This window comes from Chroicocephalus ridibundus, chromosome Z (assembly GCF_963924245.1).
Source record: "Chroicocephalus ridibundus chromosome Z, bChrRid1.1, whole genome shotgun sequence".
NCBI classification, from domain to species: Eukaryota; Metazoa; Chordata; class Aves; order Charadriiformes; family Laridae; genus Chroicocephalus; species Chroicocephalus ridibundus.
Window position 1 is genome coordinate 16,058,008 of NC_086316.1, and position 22,782 is coordinate 16,080,789.

Here is a 22,782-nt window from a genome sequence, read left to right on the forward strand (position 1 = left end):
GAGTATGAAGTTCTCTCTGTTCAAAACACCCCTAGCACCGACTGATACTCAGTGCAGGTCTTGCAGAAGCCTGAGGGACTTGCGCAGGGCTAAGCTAACCTCTGGGCGCAGCTGGCATCTTGTGACACGAGTTCAGTGCTCTTTTGTAGCCTTAAAGCTTGTGGAGCAGAAGGGGAGTAGGGCCCATGGGGACACGCTAGCTTGCCTCCAAGAGGCAGGTCTGCATAGGCCTTGCGGATATTCCTGTATCCACCACATTTTAGTAAAGAAAGACTACAAGTGACTAGTTGGCGGTATAAGCAGAAGAAATGGTCCTCAGCGAGTAAACATGTGGAGCAAAACCAAGAGCTGGTGAAGACACAACAGAAGATAAAACTTCTAACAACCCTGAGATGTCTCTCCCTTCCAATTTGAATTAAAAATTATTTTCAGAATTTCACATCAGGGAAAACAGCTTGGTCCTTATGTCTTCTTCAGAAAAAATTATTTTTTAATGGGTCATTATACACCACATAGACCAATGTTTATTTATATACTATAGACATACATCACACTATGGTTTGGTCCAATAATGCCTGTTTCATATGCCTTTTTTAAAAAACATAAGGGCAGGATGGAAGAAAATATTTTTAAGCTGCTGCAAAGGGCTCTAGGAAAAATACCATAGTAAGTATACCTCTAATTTCCATTGTCTTGATTTAAAAGATAATACCTTTCAAAAGTCTGTAAGTAGCAAAAATCTGTATTTGTGTATACCCATGCACATAACAGTATGAGTAAATTAGATTAGCAATATCATCTGTAAAGAAAAAACCTGACTTTTGAGCTTCTCTAGCTAGGTGGCATAATTTTAAAACCAGTGCATTTTTTTGAGATATTGTTGCAAGACTCCAATAGCATTTTCTTCTCATCTCATACTTTCAGCGTGTACAGCTGTCAGTGACATGCAGGGGATCCACCTCACTCTTGTCCATCTATCCACTGTTACCAACACTTCACTTCCACTTTGATTACTTCCGTACTGTGTGGTTGGCCTCCACAGGTCTCTCCCAACTCAGACTTATATAATTCTTTGAAACGGGCTCATTTGTCCAGTTGTGCCTAAGGCAGAGCTGAGGCAGACCATGTGTGTCAGGTGAATCGAGGCAGGTGCTGTTTCCAGTAGAGTCTGGAGAACTGAGCCTGGCAGGCAGGGGAGACCATTCCCAGAGGTAAGCAGGGCATTTCTGTGAGCTAGACCCATGGAGGCCAGCTTCATGGTTCAGGGGAAATTAATGTTTTTTCTAAAGAATATCAAGCCATCCTTTGTGACATAGTCCAAGTGGTTTGCAGGTTCATCCCCAGTGTGCAATATTCCATGGGTCAAACACCTTCAATACTGGAAACTCCCACAGAAACTATGAATCGGACGGAGTCAGAGACAGGGGTATCAACGTAGAAACCCTGCACAGGAGGAGCATAACTATGAGGCAGAGAGAGATGGCCACACACTCATCCTGACCAAGTGTGAGGTGATCAGAAGAGCCAGGTGTCTCCAGTAGTCAAAGTCTCAAAGACATTAGGCCCTGGCTGCAGTCAGGCTGTGTTTGGTTCCACACTGAGATGACAGCTCCTCCATGGAGCAAACTCACCTCTGGAAGGCACGGTGCTGCCCGGGTCAGGCCAACTCGTAGATGGCTCTGCTCAAAGCTAAACAAAGAGGAGAGGTAGCTCCCAGCATTTGCCAGCCAGGCACCATGGACTTCCACAGCAACCAAAATAAACTGCAGCAGCAACTCCACTCTCCCACAACCCATTTAATTTGTTCCAGCCTGAACCCCATGGGAAGATGCCCTCCAATCCCAGGACTTCCTCAGGCCCAACACTCATCTGGAGATAATGTCATGACTCAGTAACTGCCGTGTTAAACACACGCTCTCCTGGCAGGTAGCCACTGAAGGCACCATACCTTCAAAGAGCAGGTTTCCTTCCTGACCAATTCAGAAGCTTTAGGTACCAATGAGGGAGTGCTCTCAGTTCACTGTTTCTCGTGATTTTACTTGTACGTAAAGATCTCTTTCAAACCTCTATCAGAAGAGGTAGAAGAACCCTTCCTGGCTGCATCTTTTGCACCACGTCAACTTCTATCATGGTATCACAACTGGTATTTCCTATGGACCTTCAGCTGTAACCCTGAACTGCACAGGGCAAGGTAGGCTGAATGGAGAGAGGCACAAAAGAGGATAAAACTCTTTTGACACCTTCTGATCCATTACAAAGTCTGGCTTGGTCCCCACATGGTCCCGTACCTACAGCCTTGCTTCCTGGTGCAGATGAACTCCTGCTGTGACCACCTTTCGCCCCCTGCTCTGGCTCTTACAGACAGTTGCTACTGAAGACCTTCTGCAAGGTGGGAGGGAAGTGATGAGGAACCCTGTTTTTATTAAATCTCTTCCTCCTCTTCACTAACAACCTCCTCCAGGTCCTGAGGCCCTTGCTCTGCTCTCTCTTTTACATAGGCTGCCTTGATCTGTTCCAGTTCGCAAAGCTCTGCCTCCAGCTCTTCTCTGTGCATTGACCGCCGGTTCCTCAGTAGTTTCATGGGGAAGGGGTTTAAGTCATTGAAGGCAATGTTCATCAGCTTCCTACGACGGAAAAGACAGGTCTGGTGAACCAATTTACTGGCTGGTAACAGATGGCAACAGATACACCAAGGGCATCCTAGGGTAGACAAAGACTAGGGCCTCAGATTTCAGCTCTCTGACCTCAAAAGTCACCAAGCAGCAGTGTCTTAAAGGAATCACTGGCAATTCCTTCTCACACAAACACCAACCCAAACAATGCTTCAGACAGCCTTACACCACACCACCTTTTAAGGGACCGGTGTGTAGCCACCAGTCAGGAGACGGTGAAACAGATGCCAATTCTGGGGAAGGAATATTCCCAACCTTGAGCTCTTCTGATCACAGAAATCTTCCCCTCAGACACGTTGCTATTAAAGGTTGTGAGTGGTGCTGTGTTCGCAAATACAACTACAGCTGAGAGAAACCCAGCAAGTGGCAGCACAAGTTCCAGCTGCTGCAAGAAGGAGACTGGCCCAGTCTTTGTGGTCTGCTCTCCTGTAGCATGCCTTTGTCCAAGCCAAAACGACTTTTAAGTAACACCATGAAGGGAAAGTCAAAAAGAGACAAACTGATCCATATCCCATGGACCTGACAACATGTATGAATCTCTCTCGACAGACCGGTCACAATTCTTTTCAGGCTGACCTAACAGGCAAGCAAGTACAAACGCAGGATGGAAGGTCTTCTACAACCCACAGTCCTACCTGCCATCCATGATCATTCTTGTGAAAAAGCGCAGGTACTGGTAGATCTCCACACTGTCATGAATTCTTAGGATTTCCTCCTCGTTGTATTTAAAAATTGCAAGGGCATAGCGGAAAATCACCTGGAGGGTTGAAAGGTATTTCAGTTGACAAAGTCTTACCAGACCCTCCTGGTGTAAAACTTGGGGTGGGTACACAGCACTGCAGTACAGGCTGGATGCTGGGCTCCAGCTCTCACTAGGCTGCATTAGAGCACGCCTAAAGAAGCACAAAGCTAATCCCAAGAGAATGACCTCTGTAAGCTAATTTACAACCCCTTAGCATACCAGGTCCTCCAAAAGGACCCCACAGGGATTTCACAAGGGTTCTCCAGGTCTCCCTATGCACAAAGGCAATGCAAGACTCGCGTTTTCAGATACTAACTCTGTGCCCACCTTCTGCTCCATGTGTCTGTCATACTCTTAGCTGTGTCTGGGTCACAGAGCAGAAGACACCATGGTCTCTCAGAGAGCTGTTCCATAGCAGGACTACCTGCTAAAAAGTGCCAGGGATACTGTGCACAGCATCAGGGACTAGGTCTGCCTACCAGCAGCAAGTACACAAACAGAGGCTGGGAGGCATCAAGGCACCCCACGAAACAGGCAAGATAGTACAAGACTCTCAACCCCACATCTCTTTGACATGTATGTATGTCCATTGCCCTGCTATCATGTCACAGAGGTGGTGCAGATGGGAGGAAGGCCTAGACTGAGAGATGCACCTTAGTTCCCTCGTACAAGAAGGCATCCCAGACTCGCAGGAGGATGTCACTGACCAGGCTGTCCACAAAAACCACCAGAAACCAATTGAAGGTGATGAGTGAGACATCAATCCGATATTGCTCAAAATGAGCCATGAGGCGAGGCAGCTTCTCTGACAGGAAGTCTTTGAAGACTCTCTGATCTACCTAAAGTTGACAAAAAAGAAAACAATGAAGTCCTAGTCAAAAGCAGTCCTGGTGTTGGAGGAAAAGAGCAGTGCAACAGGACAGTGGCCCATGCATGCCATGGTAATCACTGGTGCTGCCTTCTAGCCTAACCACACCCTTGGAAGAGCAGAGAAACCTTTGTTTCCCAACCCTTCAAAATTACTGAGCAGTGTACTTTATGCTGTACCCAGTGCAAGGTGTAGAGCTGAAATAGGGCCAACATGCAGGCAGAGATACCTACATTCTTCTCACTTAGAGGATCATATTCCTTCCCAACCTCAAAGTCAAGAGGGAAAATGCTGCCACATCTTCCTGTATTAGTCTTACTGGGATTTTCTGTGATGTCATGAGCATCCAATTGAATGACAGGGATTAAAACCTGCCCTGGTCTGAATGACTGCATATGGCCCAACAGAATAACCTCCTAGAATCCCTCTGACTTTGCAAGAAGGGCCTGACCTTCTCAGTTAGCTTCTCTTTGTGGTCTGAGTACTGTCTGTGATCTGCTTCTGGTTGCACGAGCCAAGACACAGAAATGCAGCTGGTGAGATCCTTGACCCAGGTTTATAAAAGCTTCATCTCGGGGAAGCCATGACTTCACGAGGGGAAGTGCTAGGAGCAAGATCATGTTTAGGTCTTCCCCTGTGCCATATCATACTATCGCCCTAGCTGTGTCAGCCCACTTAGCTGTGGCACAGTGGTACAAACCAGATGAGGTGATATGCTTGGTCTTTAAAATCTGCAAGAGCTAAACCTTAAGTCTTCCGGACAACTCAGAGCTTTCACTTTATCAAGCCACCCCACAAAGCATCACTCTAGACCTTCCTCTATATGTGGGTCTTGGCTAGACTTTCAGGGACCAACCGTGAGGTCAGGAAGTCTTTCCATCAGCTGACAGTCTTTTCTCACCAAATGTAGGGGAACCTCTGTGTCTTCAGTCTGACATGCTTTCCCTGTCAATCAGTATTTGTCAAGTACAAAGCGCTGCCTATTATATCTCACAGCTAACACTACACGCTCCGGATAGACATTTTGCTATCTGCACAGTAATTTGGCTGCTTCCCCAGTCTGTGGGTTGGTCTCTACGCCAGCACACCACTGCTCCAGTAAACATTAGTCAACCAATTCAGTGGCACAATCAGTTACTCTCAGCTACTGATGCTTGTAGCCTCATTTATTGTGGGCCCACAGATAAAACCCTCTTCTCTCTGAAAGGACCACACACAATAAAGACACCAAGGTCATGGCCAGGCTCACCAAACTGGGCACTGCTGGGTGTGGGTGGTATGGGCACACAACTACAATTCCACTGAGGTATACAGGACCTATCTGGGCTCCGTGTCTGCCTGGGAGGACGTAGTATATCTGAATCAAGTCAACGCATCTTGAAAATCTTGAAATCCAGTGACTTTGAACCAGGATAGTAAGTAACTCATAGAACAACATTTTACGTCAAATGGCCAAAGGGCTTTCTGATCTGCAGGGAATGCCAAAGCCAAAACTAACACTGTATTTGATCATGAACTGAGGAAAGTACAGTGGATATAAAAATCTCGGTATTTTCTTCCATCTGTACAGGGCACTCCAAAGATAGGGTGCAGTTTCCAAAGAAACATCTGAAGGGTTGCAGAATGGTCCCTTCTTCATACCTAGTTCTACAAATGTCGCAGTTTGCAGCTGCACCTCTATTAAGCCCTCTTAAAACAAGTAACTGTGCAATTAATGGGCACATTCCTTCTGACTAACATGACCTTCAAGTGCTGAGGATCAATTTTGCTGCTCCTGTGTTTAACAATTTTGTATTCTCAAATCTACAACACCTCTGCAATGGAAGGGATTACAAGGTGGTATCACTGTACTCTCAGAAATCAAACACACTGCAAGCTCACTGCTTGCTTTTAAACCTTCACTGTAAATCACTGCATCAGAGTCCAAGCAGATGCGAGGGTACCCAGCTCACCTGCGATGTTATCAGTGTGTCACTGTAGTAGTCTGGTGGCATTAGGTTCTCCACAATATGGACTAGGCACCAAAAAGCACTTTCCTCATCTTCCAGGACCAGGAGGGCAACAGCTGCCAATCTGTGATGGACAAGACATGGTGAGGCAATGAAACACTGCAGGAGAGGACTGCAGCCCAGGAACTGGAGAATCCAAGATTCCTCTTGGCATGCCTTTAGCTCCATGAGCATCCAAAACATCAAACGTGGCAGGACAGATGGTCAGAGAGGCAAATGATCTGTTCTGTGGGCTTCTGAAGGAACCATGTGGGTGTGATTTTCTTTCCCATGTGCTTCTGTCAGCAAACAGGAAGCATCAAACACAGAACTGGTGTGACAAAGCCAGACTACCCAGCTAATGGGATGTTCTGTAGATCTGATGAAGTTAAGCAGTGTGCTGATTTTGGCTATTTCAATACAGGAAAGAACTCATTCAGAGATACTCCATATTATGTGACATAGCTCACCTTCCTATACACTGTTCTACAGCCCTCACCCCCTTCAGCTCTGACTTACTCCCTTTCAGCCAGACTGGAAAGATGGTATCTAATATCAAGCGCTCTCCAGAGTGGAAAATGTCTTTCTGAAGACCATCCAAAGAACAACAGGAATAGCTTACACGGACTTCCCTCATGTGAAAAGGTCCAACCCAAAATTCCTTTCTTGCAGCTAGTGCCCAGTGCCTCTTTTATTTGGTGGCGCACTTCCTAAGAAATCTGGTTTTATCTTTCCTACGGCCTTCTTTGGGAAATGAAAGAAGTTTTTCATTCCCTGAACCTTTTTTTCCCTACAGACCAAACAACCCCAGTTTCCTCAGCCTCTCCTCATGTCATTTCCTGCAACTCCCTCATCTCTAACACTTCCCAACATGTCCTCCAACTCTTCTCAGCAAAAAGGGGAATCACCAGGCTGTTCTCCTGCTGAGCACATTAACACTTAGAAATTCAGCCTCATACTGTTATTCTGGGACTGCCTCCCTCTACCTCCCATAGCTGCTCCTTCCTGTTCTGTAACTATGGAGATGCTTGATCCCAGCAACAACACTGGGTGAAAAAAGGCACCAAATGCAGAATTCTGCAGCAAAATACCTAGGACAGGACAGAAGTCTAGAGAGGGAGAACGTTGGGGTAGTCTGAATTACAGCCTGGTCAATGTGTCTACGCTTTCTCAGTGTATCCCACGTATCTCAGCTATCCAGTGAAGAAGCAGTCTACCTGGCTCCTCACCTGTTCAGTCCCTGGCAGTATCCAATGGCAGGATTGTGCCAGGAAAATGCCAGCAACACCCTCCGGAGCTTGGGGATGAGCTGGGAGGTAGGAGAGGAAAAATGTTTGTTGTTGGTCAGTGTGCGGGGCAGGTCGAGCTCAATCTGCCGGCAGGCAGGGTGCTCAGTGCTCTTGCTCTGCCGTAACAGCTGCTGGTAGTGGTCAGGCAGATGGCTGCAGTGCCGGCTGACAATCCACCTCCAGACCCGTTGCCGATGCTCCACTGGAATGCCACTTCGGATCAGGCTCTTCAGCTCTGCAGAGGGGCTCAGCTCCCCAACGCTGTTCCACCTGTCACGGAGGGGCTTCTCCACTACTTCCTGGCTCCGCAGGTTGTTGGACTTTATCTCCAGGGCTTGGATTTTGGCCAGAAGTTTCCAGTCCTCAACTTCATAGTCAGGGACAGTCATAAACCCATACTCATCATACTCACTGGAGGGACACAAGGCAGAGGTTAGTTCAAAAGACAGTGCTAGTACCTGTGTCAAGGGCTACTCAGTGCTTGGGGCCATGCCAACTACAGCCTGCTGCCAGGTTCCTGTCACCCATGCCGGAGCACAGGTACTCCTCCTTCACTTCTCTGGCAGTTGCATGTGAAAGCCTGCCATGCCCACTGTCCCAGAGCCTTGAAGTCAAATGAGAGCCTGCAGCAGTGGCATACACACATGAATTCAAGTGTAACTTTGCTCTGAGCTACAGCCCAACCTCATCAGACTTCTCTCACCTCGCCTGCTCCCCTGCCCCTAATGGAGTATCTACCTGAACCGGTGTACCTTCTCCCCACCATGCCCTAGTGCAGAGAAAGTTCTGTAGGAAGGTTCTGCAAAGGCTTTGGGACTTCAAAGAATGGAGATCCACAATCCCTTCTGATGTCTTGTTGTACACAATGCAAACCTCCTACTGATCAGAAAACACCAGGAGTGCTGATAGTACAGCTTATTGAGGGTTTGTGCATCATCAGTCCACAGGCTGGGATACTTTTAAGATATCACCATATTCTTGACAGAAAGACCAAGCCTGGCCTTGGAGTCTCATCTCCAAAGCTACGTGGCGAACCTGCGAGTCTGACCAACCAGACGAAATGGAAACTCCTACAGACCTAGGTCACTAACTGGGCAGGAAAGCACAAACACAAACATATGGATCCCAGCAGCACTGGTGGCAAGGCTCTCTGGAGGTCTCCAGTCCAGCCCTCCTTCACTGCAGGATTGTCCCCAGCACTAGAACTGTGGCTTTGTATGGCTGGGACTAGAAAAACCCGAAGGATGGAGATCGCCCACCTCCCAGCTGGCCTCCTTTCCTACAGAAGGAGTTTATACTCATGTCCAGTTTTTACCTCCCAGGCACACCATAGCTGTTGTCACTTGCCATACTGTCTGCCACTGCCAAGAAAAGTTCAGCTTTACCATCTTTAACTTCCCCTTCCTACAGTGATACGCTACAATCAGATATTCATGGTGTCCACACCACCAAACTAAACCAGCCTGCTCAACCTCCACTCCTAGCTCATGGCTCCAAGTCCCTACTGTAGAAACATTCCTGGATCTTTCCTGCCTGTGCATTCCCCTCCATGGCCAGCCTCCTACAAGGGTGTGAATATCCCCACGCTCTTGCCTCTTACCTTACAGGGTTCAAGTTAAAACCTTCTTCTGCTCCTTCCTTCACATCCCACTGGAGCGCTTCTTGGATGAGGTTCCTCACCAACTCAGCATGGGAGCTGGGGAAGCCAGGCATAGCCTCCTGCAGCTTCCGCAAGACCATCAGGTATTTGCTCTCCATCTGGCAGTTTCGGGCTTGCAGGCAGGCACACTGATGGGGAAACGTGACAGAATGAGACGGTTGGTTGGAAGAAACCATCTTGAAAGAAAAGATGGTTCTTTCTGCACTGCCATTGCTCTCTACTGGCCTGGTTTGCACATAAAGTGAAGACTCGTGAACAGCAAGGCCCCAGCAGTTTTCTACAGTCAGTGGAATTGCAGCAAAGAAGGAACTAGCATGACCTATGAACAAGCACAAGGTAGTAGCTAGCATGCAACAGAAGTTTATTATTGAGTGGGAGACCTACTACAGTATCACCTGTTTTAGCTACTGCACTGCACCAGTGCATGGCCATATCCTAGCCAGCTCAGCTCAGGATACAACCAAAAAGCTACCACTGTAGTTGAGTTCTCTGCAGGTTTTTTCCCTGCTCTGCAGACAAGTTCTCTGCCCCATATTGAGCTGTCTCCTAACAAAACACACCACTCCTGGAACTTAGCTACGACCATACCATTTTCAGGATACACGGTAGTACCACAGACAAGGTGACCAGATGCCCCTTAGCAACGCACTGGTACACAACATTTCTCAAGCACAGGAAGCCCAGCTGAGTTCAAGCAGTCCCTGCCACCACCATACTCCTGAGCACAGAAAGCACAAAAAAGGAATGAGGACTGTTATCCCTACTCCACAAGTGGGGAACTAAGGCCACACAGGTGACAGGACTCACCCAATGTCTCATAGGAAGCTCAGTGAAGACTCCTGCTCAGTGGAAAGCAGCAGTTGAAACAAAAACAAAACAGAAACCGCAGACAGAATTAGGCTACATATAGAGGGGGCAGCAAGGAGCATGGGATACTGTCATACTACAACTTTAATCAGCATTTTGCCTCATGTTGAGCATGTTGGTCTCATTACTTCCTTTCTGAAGGTTATTGCAGTTTCAGGATCAGAGAAGAACAGTAGGAGGCAGGCAGGGTTTCAAAGGACTAGAAAGCAAACAGATGTAAAAATGGCAATAATGCTTCAGAAGTAGCTTTTTGTCCTGTTCCAGAATCCAAGACTGTGGAGACATACCTTAAAACCCATGGAAGTAAAACCCAGGGAAAACCCACAGATCCCACAGAGCAAACACCACCAGCCTGGGGAAGTGGTTCAGGACCCGAAGGCTGGATTAGACAAGTCCAGGTTACGCACACTTACCAGACTAGAAATAAAAACAGAGCTTAAGAAAACACAGGAACTCTGATCTAGTTGCAGGACCTGAGAGTGCTGCCACCTGGCAGTGTCAAGCCTGGTACAGAAATCACGACTAGATGGAGACACGGCTCAATCAGTCTGCCAGCCCTCAGGAAAATATGGGTTAAGTTTCAGCATCCTCAAGACTGAGCTTTGCAAGCATTTTACTTTATTGAAGAATGAAAATAATACGTCTAATTTGGAAACAACACAAAGCAGAGAAAGAAGCCACCCTAAAGAAACACATTGGGAAGAAAACTTACTCCTGGTGTGTTTTGGACCAAAATCCATTCCAATGCTGACTTTGGAAAGAAATTAGTAACAGCTCTCACCAAGGGGAAAAAAGCCATTTTGCCTTACCTTCATCAGAAGGGCTTTTTCATTCTCAGCAACGCTCGTCCAGAGTCGTGTAACCTGGTGGATCTCTGAGTTGAGAAATTGGTTCTGGGTTTTGTATGCATCAATATCATCCTGCCACGAAGCAAAACAGTCATATAAGGAGAGATCGCCAGGGCCTTGGAATGCCTTCCCATATCAGTTTTTAAATCCCAAGAGGGCCCTCAGGTATGGATTGTGTTAAGGACAAGAAAATATCTCAACAATTTTGTGTTCTCGGGAGAAGACAGGACTCCCCAGGAAAAATATTGCCTACAAAGGAAATCAAGGCACAACAATAAATTGAAGTGTCATACATAGACAAGACACTTGAAAATGCTAAGTGCACTGCATGTACAAGCTTAGACAACAGAGAGCCATCTGGGTGATATAAAGCTAGAGAAGTACCTAAATAAGATGAATAATACATGTTTTGTTCTGTTTTCTTAAAAATTGATGCAAATCTCAGCCCCATGGCTGGCAGCAAAAACAAACACTCTCCCACAAATGCAGTAGGTGGCTCTCTGGGCAATCCTCCACCCCATGCTAACTGGTCATTACAACTGTGCATATAGGGACATACAACAGGCTGTATCTGAAAGAACCTGGGTGTAATGGGAAACTGTTTGCAAGAGGGAAACACAGAACAGAGCTAGTGAAGCCAGCAAGTAAGACTGCAGCTGTGAAATAAAAGAGTGAAAAAAGAGGCCAGGCACTGAATAGTGACACGAAGTCAAATAAAACAGGCTCTGAGCTGAAGCTGAAACTGACACAGATGTTTCTGAGCACCCTGTTGGTACCAGCTGAGCCCCTTCCAGCCTGCTTCTGGTTCAGAGACAGACGGAACAACTAGCAGAAGTATATTCTGTGCTTCCCACAAGGAACACCCTCCCACTGAACCAGAGGGCACAGAAATGGGAGCTGCCAAATGATCTGTGCCATCTCACACACCTTCAGGTGCTCAATCTCCTCCTGCTGCTTATACAACGTCTCTGCAGTGATAGTGTTGGCTTCTTGCAAGGGGTCAGAGAGCTCTCGGGCCATCTGTTCTGTCAAGGCCATGATGACTTCCTGTTTGGCATGGTTCTTCTCCATCAGAAGTTGCACATGCTCCTTGAGTTCCTGGATGTGGCTGTCTCTCAGAGTCAGCATCTGCTCCAGTTCCTTCTTTTCTTGCTCAAGAGCTTCTAGTCGACTGGTGAGATCTGCAATTTGTCTGACTTTGTGGCGCACCAGCTCCAGCCTGTCCTTATCTTCTGCTGCAGCGAGATACATGCTAGATACTCGCTTCTCCTGCTGGGCTGCCTCCAGAGCTTTGTGGAGAAGTTTAACCAGCTCCTGGAAAAGGAATGCAAAGCCATTACATCACAGTAATGACGCCCCTCACCAGGGCAATGGCAGCATGGACAGCACAGAGCCAACCAGTAATGAGTGAACAGTGAAAGGTCCTCAGGATCTTGAAACTGACTCCTTTCAGAAGCAAAACTGAATGCAGAAATCTTGAAATCACAGTGCTTCTCCAGTAGAGAAGCTCTGTTCTCACAGCTGGGCCTGAAAGATCTCTGCAGCTGGCAACAGATGACTTGACTTTAGGTGGATTGCTAACAGGCAAGCTGCTGCTCACACTGTCTGAATTCTGACTTCATACAGTCATCCTTCTTGGGAGGCGCAGCAGAGACCAGAGAAGCTGGAGATCTGGTCAGCAGTGTGGTAAAATAGGAGGGAGGGAAATAATCCAGTCTGCATCTATCTGTGCTACCAGAAGGAAACTGCTATATCCATTTTAATCCCCCCTCTGCCAGAGTCCTCCACTCCAGCCCACATGAAGGCACAAAAGCCTGCCCCAGCAACATGCTGCTTACTCAGGCTCTGCCATCTCAGCCATTTAAGGAAGGAAATCAAGGATGTAACTGATTGCCCTCCATGGGACCTGGCTCTCCTGCCTCTTCTGCTGGAAGAGCGACCAGCATCATTAGTGGAGAGCCTGGCACTGCTCTATGCTTGTGAAGAAGAACAGTACCATTCAGGAGAGACAGGCCTTGCAGTGACCCATGACTTCTACATTCAAATCACCTCTTAATGGTGGATCACTCTTCAAAAAGAATGACCTGCTGTTTACAGCATGACTCACCCTAGCAGCTCCTGCCAGTGTAACAGTACTTATTCAGGACTGTACTTCGTACATTCACTCAACAATAGATGCACTAGCAAGAAGCCTGCAGAGCGCACTCAGATTTGTTTTACCTCCCTTTTCCAGCCCATCTGCTAGCTGCACTTCCTAGCAATGGCTGAAGGACAGCCCATTCTCCCTTGTGCTGGGCACAATCAGGCACATACAAAGGGGTACCATCAGCAGCTTCAACTAGTCGCCAGTGAGTGCTTGCTGGGCACTTCTGAGCTTAATACCAAGGTATAAGGGAGTCCCTGTGACAAGTATCAGGGCCCTGCCCTTAAAAGCAGCATAATCTTTGCCACACTCACCTTCTGTGACTTGACTTCCTCTGTGAGCGTCAGGATCTGTTGCTGTAGGACACTCACTTTATCCATTGGGTTCCTCTCCTTGGGCAATTCTTCAGGCAAGCCTGGGAAGCCACTGTTCATCCACCTGGCTTTCCTAACCCAGTTCAGCCTGGGCTCCATCCTTCCATCCTCCAGGATCCCCTCCTTAACTGAAGGGAAATAGGGTTAATTTACACAGAATTGGGCTGCTACTATGGACTCCTGAGTCTTGCTATGGGGGGACTCACAACGGCTCAGCAGAGAAGACTGACACATAGGAAAAGGAAAACTGACTTGCTGGGATCCACAGGGTTGAAGCACAGACAGAAGGGATCAGCCCACAGGTATGCCCAGAATAAACAAAGCTGCGATGTTTTATGGTACCTGTTAACCCACCTTGCACCCTAACCATCTATCTTGCACACAGTAAATACAAGTTACCATGGTGGAGAGGTAACTTCCCAAGCATGCAGTGGAGCTGTTGAGCTAACCTTGTGACAGCGCAGCAATTTAACTTCTACCTCAGAGAAATATCACTAAAGGCTGGCACCATGGATGGTATTTTTGCCTCTGCAGAAGTTTCCAGAAGTAGAAGACAGACAGATGCAGCCTGAAGCTGAGCCAAAAGAGTCAGTCTTGTGCAAACAACCCAGGAAGGGACCTGAGACAATGTCATAGAGTTTTCATGTCCCATGACGACTTTCCACGCTCTCCCTCCCTTTCCTGCAAAGTCTGACTCCCTGCTAGAAGGCATCATACTCAGAGCAGCTCACACAGCTCAGTAACAAGCACCTGCACACCCTGCCTCCACTTTTGCCTCTTGCTCCTCATCCGGGTTCTCAGGATGCTCCTGGAATTCACTGAAGCTAAAGATGTTCCCATTGTTCCCCCAGAGCTGCTTGGAGCCACAGATATTGTAGACAGTGTTTCTGAAACAAAAAGAGATCAAGACAGCCTAGTGAAGAGAAGAATAAATGATCACTGCAGTCAGTGCATATTCAAACTATTCAATCCCTTACATCTCTTCATATCCCACCCCTACTCCAAAACCCATCATCTCCTTCACGTGCTGAGAAAATGAACTGTTCATGGCACAGGTGGATCTGAGGGGAGCAAGGTTTTAACTGGTGTAAATCAGGAAGATGCCACAAAATCAGTACCAGGACAGCAACGTAAATCAGCTGAAGATCTTTCCCCTTGTGCTTGAGCCCTGTACATAAATGCATCAGGACGACAGAGGGATCAAAGGTGAAAGCAGATCAACCACATCCCTCTCCTCCTCCCGTCCCTCTCCCCCTCCTTCTCCTCCTCCTTCCTTCCTTCCTTCCCATTCTCTCTCTCTCCCCCCTCCCTTTCTTTAGCTCACTGTGGAAATCCCCAGGTGCTAAGAAAAGTTCAGTTATCTACAGCACAGCCAAAACTGCCACGATGATCACATCTGAAGCAGCCACAGGTCCTGTGCTCTGTGGTCCTGAACCACATTTAATAACTTTGCCACAACAAACTCAATAGACTTTGATGTAGTAAAGAGATTCAAGAACAAAATTACAATCAGACTCAGAACCAGTTTGTTTCAGCTGCTGCTATCAGCTATTGCCAGAAGCACTATGAGATGACTTTACAGCATCAGGCAGAACCACAAATGCACAAGTATTTTCTGTAAAACCTATACAGGAGAGACAGTTGCCTGTGTGTATACAGGTCATTTTCCTTCTCCTCCTATGCTGTACATCAGCTAGAAGAAAACAAGACCCTTGTTTTGAGATCTACAAAAGACTCAGTGTCAGCTGCTTCCTAACTGTAAATGAAGCTGGTATTTAGACATTGTTCTCTTTTTGCCTTGTTACTGTAAGGCCCCACAGCAGAAGAGCAGACATTTCTGATCTCAGGGAACATACTGGCACATAAGATCAGGAGACCTTTGTTCCCTGTAGTCTGCACTCATCCAACGCAACTTTCCTACTTTTCCCTACCTCGGTGCTGCACTTTGTTTTTCCTCTGAGACAGCAGCAGCTTAGGGATCTGATGAACTTAGCTGAAATCAGACACGCTACCCTCATAAGACCCAGCCCGATAGTGATAGAGCCTGAAGAAATGTTTACAGAACCAGGGGAGCAATACAATTTGAAGCTGAGAAGAAGCAACTGTTATTCAAGCTAGCAAAAGCAAGGCTGGGGAGAGGGAGACGTGATCATATTATTTTTAACCAAAGTGAGGAGGAGAAAATGCATATCCTGCAAAATAGTACAGATCCTCTGATCCTCTTTGGTCCTTTGGGGGCTCTTTCTTCCTATTGGCAGCAGGTTGTAGCCACAGTAGTGGTGGTAAAAAACTATAGCCAACCTCCCCACCAAAAACACCTGGCAGGTGCCAGGCTACCTACCATACCTGTGGCTACTTACGCATTTTTGGTTACATGTAAATAAGCAGCTAGGACACTCTTAAGGAGATATTGATAGAGGTTGTCTTTGTGCAACTGTAACTGCTCAAGGCTTGTAACCTGTAGCCCTGATGGAGCTAAACACGGCAACTGCAGACAGCAGCATCATTGCAGGCTCTGGGAATATTCACATATTTGAAACTCAGCAAGGAGTAGCAAGCTGTGCACTGTCAGGCCATATTACAGGCTCAAGCGCCTTTGCTTGGAGTTCCTGCTTTAGAGAGTGCACTACATTCAAGGTCCTTTGAAACCACTGGAAAGTGCTACTGGGCTTCTATCACTAGCCTACAGACTGCGTCTCAACCTGCCTGTGTGTCCTTCCAAGAGCGATGTGCAGACGCATCGCAGTAGGCATGCAAACCTCTACCTACACTGAAGAATGCTTAACCAAGCCCTAGGATTTTTGCTAAGAGCTAGATGATGTTAAGTGCATTGGAACAGGGGGATGTGAAAGACCCTCTGGCAAGAAGTTTATTTTCACCTGGAATATCCTTTAAAAAGCTGCTTCATGATTCTTCCACCTAGGCAAGAGTCCCATTTCACACAATACATGACAGGCAAGGAAGGCACAAAGAGGCACACCAGCATGTCAACCGCACTGTATCTCTCCTCCTGCACTTACTGTATCTCTGTCCAAGGGTGCTTAAGGGAGATGTTCTGCAAAGCAGTACATGTTTGGGGTGCAGGCAAAGATGCTGCCTTTAAACCCACTACTTCTGTTGGTGTTTTCACTGGAGGCAGAAAGTCTTCATTGTCAATGACATCTATGTAAAAACAAACCAGGACACAGAAGCAAGTGAGCAAGACAGAATTCCATTGGACTTTGGCTCCTTCATGTAACTCGAGAGCCATGACATTTTACTACAGGTATGCATTCCATGTTCAACTGGCCAGGTGGAACAAGACAGCAGAGCAGGTTTCCTTAGCTTTAGGTCAAATTACAGAAGGTTACATGTACAAATACAGTCATCTATTCAAAGACAATCAGGTGACTTCAACCATTTGCATAAAAGAATGACTAACCCTAAACAATCAAACTTTAACCACCTAAAATAATAAGGAAGGGAGCTGTTGCTTTTTCTTTTCCCCCATCACAAACACTGTTTGATAGTTGTAATGTGCAGATAACACTCCACAAACACAGTCTGTTACCAAATTACTGCCTACTATAGCAAAATGCAAGGGTACCCAGAACCTTTAGAGCAGACACTTGCTAGGGAGTTTACTTGTTTCAAACAAAATGTGCATCTAGTCATAACTAAACAGGTGGACATCCTGCTGCTGTGCTCCCCTGATACCCTGGCCTGTGTACAGATGTGCTAGGAATGCATATCTTCATCCCACCACTGCTGAAAAAAACCCTGCCTGCTGTAAATTTCACAGGCCTCACAAGAGGAATGGGATATGTCAAATATGCACACTTCACATGTGTGAGGAAAATTAAGAAGGAATTCATGATCGTAAGATACCAGATCATCTCCAACCACATGCTGTGGATTAGGAGATGGCCCATTCACATTCATCCACGATGAAGCCAGAAGTTCCAAACATTGACCAAGCATTGATAGTTGGCACCTGCATTTAAAAAACTGGCCAAAACCTCTGCCCACTTACAAAGAGAAACACCATTCATCACTGCAGGGCTGAAAGCAAAAAAAAAAAATGGCTGACATATGCGACACCTACCTGTTCTGCCAGCCAGAGGTTCATTCACAAGCTGGGAGCTGCCCACAGGAAATCTGCTCTGAGCGTTGCAAAATTCCCAACGTCTCATTTGTAGCTGCTGCAGCCAGTACATCATTGCCTGTTTGCTGATTGCCTAATATAACACAAAACAGGAAGGGGAGGGGAATAATCTCATCAGCATGAGACACATCCTGAAGGACTGACCACCACTTCACTGCCCAAGTCAGCAGAAATAAAGGCCATCTGTGTCAAGCCTATGCTGTAGTCCTCTGGTCCTAACATTGATTCGGGAGGACAGAGTAAATCTTCAGCATGACCTTAGTAACAGAACCTCAGTGGACCACTGACCTCATTTTAAATGGGGTTTTTTTTCACTATGCTCCAAGGCTAAGCTGAAGTGTCACAAATATTTTAGCCAGGAATCACCCAGTGAGCTTCTTTACACAGATTTTCACAGAGATAAAAATCTAGCAAAAGTTCCGGCTGGAGTAACCAGTTTAGACAGGAGAGCTCATTTCTGTTCAGCAAATTACAAGTGGACTGCAGGACTCCTCAATGATTTTAATTCAGCACTTACTTTGGCTTCTACTCCTGTTAAACAACAGCCATCTCACAGGTAATGGAATCCTAGTCTTGCCAAAACAATGCAAGTAATTTAGGTCCAAATGGGAACAGTCCAGGCTGGGAAGACCAAAATGAAACTCAAGCTAAGAGGTATCTTAGCAGAAATGCGTCTCTCCTGATTGGGAATGTTTCGTAACAGCCCCCACAAGAAGATGCTGCCCCTTACCTTCAAAGTAAAAACTCTGCTTGGTGTTCTGATCTCAAAAACCCCTTCCCCATTTTCCACCTTGCAGTCAAAGCTGGCGCTGGCGATATCAATAGACCCCAAAGGGTTGATGTCCTGTGCAGTTCTGTAGTACAGTAAATGACATTTGTTTTCATCGTAAAAGAACCAGCGAGACTTCCAGGTCTTGATCGGTCCCTTGATGCCCAGCTTGTTTAAATAGCCACAGAGTTTTTTTCTGGATGTTTCTCTACCGGGTTTCAGCTGTATGTTCTCCAGTTCTCCAGAAGAAGAATGCGTGTCTTTCTCTTTCACTGAGGCTCCATTGCTGCTGTTATTGCTTGGATTTGACTCCAATGAATTTCCTGGAGTGGCAAGGGGACAAGCTCCGCTTTCTGATCCTTTTTTCATCTCTTTCAGGAAATATGCTCAGAACTAAATTGAAACAGGAATTTCTCTAGGTAAATAAGTAACAGCAGATCCCAACTACTCTATCATTGTTATAGAACCTGCAGCAAATGAAAAAGGAGGAATAAGCCCAGATCTGGCATATGACCAAAACCATTCCCTAGCTTTTAAACTGCCCAGTCAAGGTCGCCAACTTTCACTTTTGGTCATTGCTGCCTACCTTCCTCAGCTCAGATGACCTCTGTAGATCTGATTTCAGGTAACTGCATCTTGGCATTTCCATTGAATGTTCAGCTAATATTTTAAACCATGGCGTCTGGAGAAAAATCTAGCCTTTTGCAGCATACTTACAAATCATTTGTCTAAGTTAAGGTTTCCATCCAGTAGGCCTCATATGGTGCATTATGCACAAGAGAAAGTAATCCTGTGATCCTTACAAAGGAGACTTGGTTACTCAGTGGCCAAAGTAAACTGCTGGGTTCCAAAGAGGAACAGAATGTGCAAGAGAAAAATAGAAAAATAAGGCTGGAAGGGATCTGTGGAGATCTCTAGTCCAAATTCCCTCTCAGCAAAGCAGCTGACTTTAACGATGTAGCCAGATACTCAGATGAATTTTGATCGTATGCAAGGATGCAATTTTGCCATGTTTCTAGGCACTTTTTCAAGTGTTTAACCATATGGCAGGTGTGATTTTTTGCTTACAGCTGCAGACACCAATGTCCCTTATATAAAGCTAAAAACATGCCAGAAAGATACCTATAAATAATTTCTTACATTTTTTTCTTAAGTAAAAGCATGGTTTGAAGATAAATAAATTAAAAGAATATGAAAGACTTCAGTTAAGACACTAATATATCTGAAGCAAATATGTAAGCAAATAAATTGTTCCAGTGTTAAGTTAGTGGGAACCCAACTGCAGACACAAAACTACTGAATACAACAGATAGCTGTGTGACAACAAGTAAATAGAGATTAATACAGCAGAGCACACAGAGCTGCCGAAAGCAAGCTTACCCATCCTGGTGCTGGCTAAGTCCTATCACTGCTGCACACTCCTGTTCCCACATTAGCTTTTTCGATAGCTGTCGACAATGCTCACTCTTTTTGGAAAGCTACTGAACTTCTTTTAGTTCACTCCCCTGACACCATGGATCCTGCTACTGAATGCATTCAGAAATGCCAGGAACAAGCACCCTTCATGAAGGTGCTGCCTCAGCTAAGCTTCTGAAACACCCAAAAGCTTAATTTCCAAGCCAATTTTGCCTGGCACAAAGGAACCATCATCAGAAGGAAGCAGCAGTCTGAACTCTCCCTAACAGACCCTGGGGCTTTTATGGCAGTACCAGCACAAAGACCTCCTGTACCATCTGAGGGGTCCATCAGTTTTCTGCCTCTTGCAGCATCCATGGTCCATGGATCCCACACCATGAACAGGATCAAGTAAGCATTTTGGGTTCAAGCACCAAGTTATAAGGAGTCATGTCAGATCTGCACTGCAAAGCACTCTAGAGGAGATCTCACCTCCTTAAGAAAAGTGGAGAGATGCCCCTGGAAGTCACCGTCTGCTGCCGTAGAGCATCTACTGCAGGCACCACCAAGCAGCTAACCACAGCCTCCAAAACAAATCCAACAGCAACAGAAGAGGGGCTTCTGCCTCAGGTTTCCTTCGGTCCAGTTCCTTTTCCTTCGGCCCTGGCACTGTCTGAAAGAGATGAAAGCAGCTGAAAAGCTGAAAGCAGCTCCGACACTGACTCATCCATGAAAAGAGATCAGTGTGAACCCAACACAAACCTTTCCGAAGCTGCTGATGCGAGCTGCACAAGGCAGGCCCCCCCTATCTGTGCCTCCCCCAGCGCCGCAGAAGCACCTCCCAGCCCAGCTGCACCGCGCCAGGGCACAACCGAAGGCTGCTGGAGCCTGGCACAGGGCAGCGCCGCCCGGCGCGGGGGGGACAGGACGCTGGCACCGGTGGTACCGCCCGGCCGGGGGCTGGGGGGGAACTCAGCGCCGGGCTGGGGGCGGGGAGAGGGGGGGAGGGCTGGGACGGGGACCCGCAGCTCCGGCCGGGGGTACCTGCTCCGACCGCCCCGGCGGTCGCCTTCGCCGTTCCGTGCTTCCTGGCGGGGCCCGGTGGGGCGGAGCGCGGCGCAGCCCGGGGAGGGCAGCAGGGACGGGGGAAGCCAAGCAAAGCCGGGTGCAAGGCAGAGAATACCAGCTGCAGCCGCGGAAAAAAAAAAAAAAAAAAAAAAAAAAAGAAAAAAAACCAACAACAACAACACACTAAAAAAACGACATTTCAGTCGGGTATTTGGAAGACAATGATTCAGCCGGGTGAGGCAGCACATTGACAGGAAGCTCAGAGGGGACATGGGCTGGAGGGGACCAGCAGGTCCCACCTGCTTAGGAACGATGCGCCCCAAACCTGTGAAACTCCCAGGGCACGGGATGCAGACCTGCTGCTCGCCAGACCCCACAGTGCGACAGCCACGACCGCATGGTCAGCTTTGGCAAATTATGCAAGGCAAATTTCACACAGTAAAAACAGCGGTACCTGGTGCCATGGGAGACTGGAGGCTGGCAGGCTCAAGCTGGGCCAAAGGGTCAAGACTGAAAAAGCCTCTGAAAGTACTGCAGGGAAGAGGGGTGACACGACTGCCATAAGCCTGTGGGGCAGGCCCTGGGGCAGTGCAGGGGATGGGACACACAGCACAGCTGGGCTCACACGCTCTCTGGCAGCCGTCTCTCCCGCTGCCGGCACTGCCAGACCCTGTGGGGCTCGGCGGGCACTGGGCTGGCCTGGGAAGGCACTTCTTACACCCTGTCCCCAAGATAAGGAGCCTGTATGGCTCAGACTTTCTCTGCGTACAGTGATGGCTGAGCCTTGATGGTATGATGTTATGACTCATTTCCCTTGATCTCAAGAAACTCCCCCTATGATTCAGCCAACTTTTACTGAGATCACCAATTTTAACCAACTTTAGTACCTGAGCAGCAAAAAGCAAAAATGTCCGGGTGTCCAGTGGCCCAGCCATCCTCTGGCCTAAGCTCCCAAATTGTACTGCACACGAAGCTGATTACAGCATACAAACTCTACACATTTCCATAGCCAAAACCAATCTGTCGGCTTGCATGGCACTTGGCCATTAGACTGGATGAGCACTGACAGAGTCCAGCCCCACTAAGCAAAAGGGAAAAGTGAAGGGTGTACCTGTGGTTGCATGAAGTCCCCTTGCCCCCTGAAGCCTGAGCTGCCTTCTCCTCCCCCTGACCTGCAGCTGTAGGGAGAGTGACAAAAATGGTGGTAGCAGGGCAGCAAGTGGCCTGTCTATGTGCATGCTGCCCTGGAAGCACCTTAGAAGTCTTATCGCAAGTTCCTCAACTGGTTAGTACCAGCATGGCTGCAAAATAATGGTCCTTCTCCCAGTGTTACCTTATACCGTGGCACAACCACACCGGGAATTGAGCTGATGGAAAGTCAAAGCACTGGTTTTGTTGTATAAACCGCAACCTCACGCGGTATCCAGCCCCAGCGTGCGCTGCATGACTCACGAAGGGGAAGGTGGTTGCGGGGCCAGCAGCGCAGGAGCACCTGCCATGCTGCCACCACACGCCCGCCTGCTCCACCAGGGCCCCGGCCTGACACGGGTGAAAAGCGCCAGTCCTTCGCCCCGCACAGCCGCCCGTGCCACAGCAGGCCGGGAGAAATGCTCGGGTAGGGGATGTGCAAGAGACCTGACAGGAGCAGCAGACAGCAGCGTGCGATCTGCGCAGGCGGTACTGCCAGCTCGGCGTGGCGCTGGCGGCATTGTCGGGCACAGCACTTTCCCCTGGCAGCCCGCGGCAGGAAGGCTCTGATGACACCAGGAGCCCTCGGGAAGCGTTTGATGGGAGGCCGCTGTGCGGACAGAGAAATGGCGGCGGACGGGCCCGACGGGCGGGGGCGGTGCTGCCCCTGCCGTGAGGACGCACCGCCGCTGGGCCGCGCCCGCCCCAGCGCTTTGCGCATGCGCCGTCCGCGCACTGCGCCGGCGCGCGCCGCACGGCGCCTGCGC

The 22,782-nt window shown here is 47.9% G+C and overlaps 1 protein-coding gene across 6 annotated transcripts; it reads right to left on the reverse strand.

Moving 5' to 3' along the window:
* Positions 1-20: 20 nt before the first annotated feature.
* Positions 21-22,691, reverse strand: TBC1D2 (TBC1 domain family member 2). 6 transcript variants are annotated; one of them, XM_063321559.1, is made up of 15 exons: positions 22,463-22,691; positions 20,252-20,432; positions 18,326-18,757; positions 17,536-17,668; positions 16,472-16,613; positions 14,202-14,338; positions 13,392-13,579; positions 11,862-12,248; positions 10,896-11,006; positions 9,160-9,347; positions 7,500-7,970; positions 6,235-6,355; positions 4,068-4,253; positions 3,308-3,429; positions 21-2,624 (listed from the first exon to the last, which is right to left on the reverse strand). In XM_063321559.1, exons 3-15 carry the CDS (start codon positions 18,731-18,733, stop codon positions 2,423-2,425), a joined length of 2,796 nt encoding a protein of 931 aa, XP_063177629.1. In that variant the 5' UTR covers positions 18,734-18,757; positions 20,252-20,432; positions 22,463-22,691; the 3' UTR covers positions 21-2,422. The 6 variants fall into 6 exon arrangements, with proteins under 6 accessions (XP_063177629.1, XP_063177628.1, XP_063177626.1 ...); XM_063321558.1 differs by lacking the exon at positions 22,463-22,691 and adding an exon at positions 22,161-22,437; XM_063321556.1 differs by lacking the exon at positions 22,463-22,691 and adding an exon at positions 21,939-22,437.
* Positions 22,692-22,782: the final 91 nt, after the last annotated feature.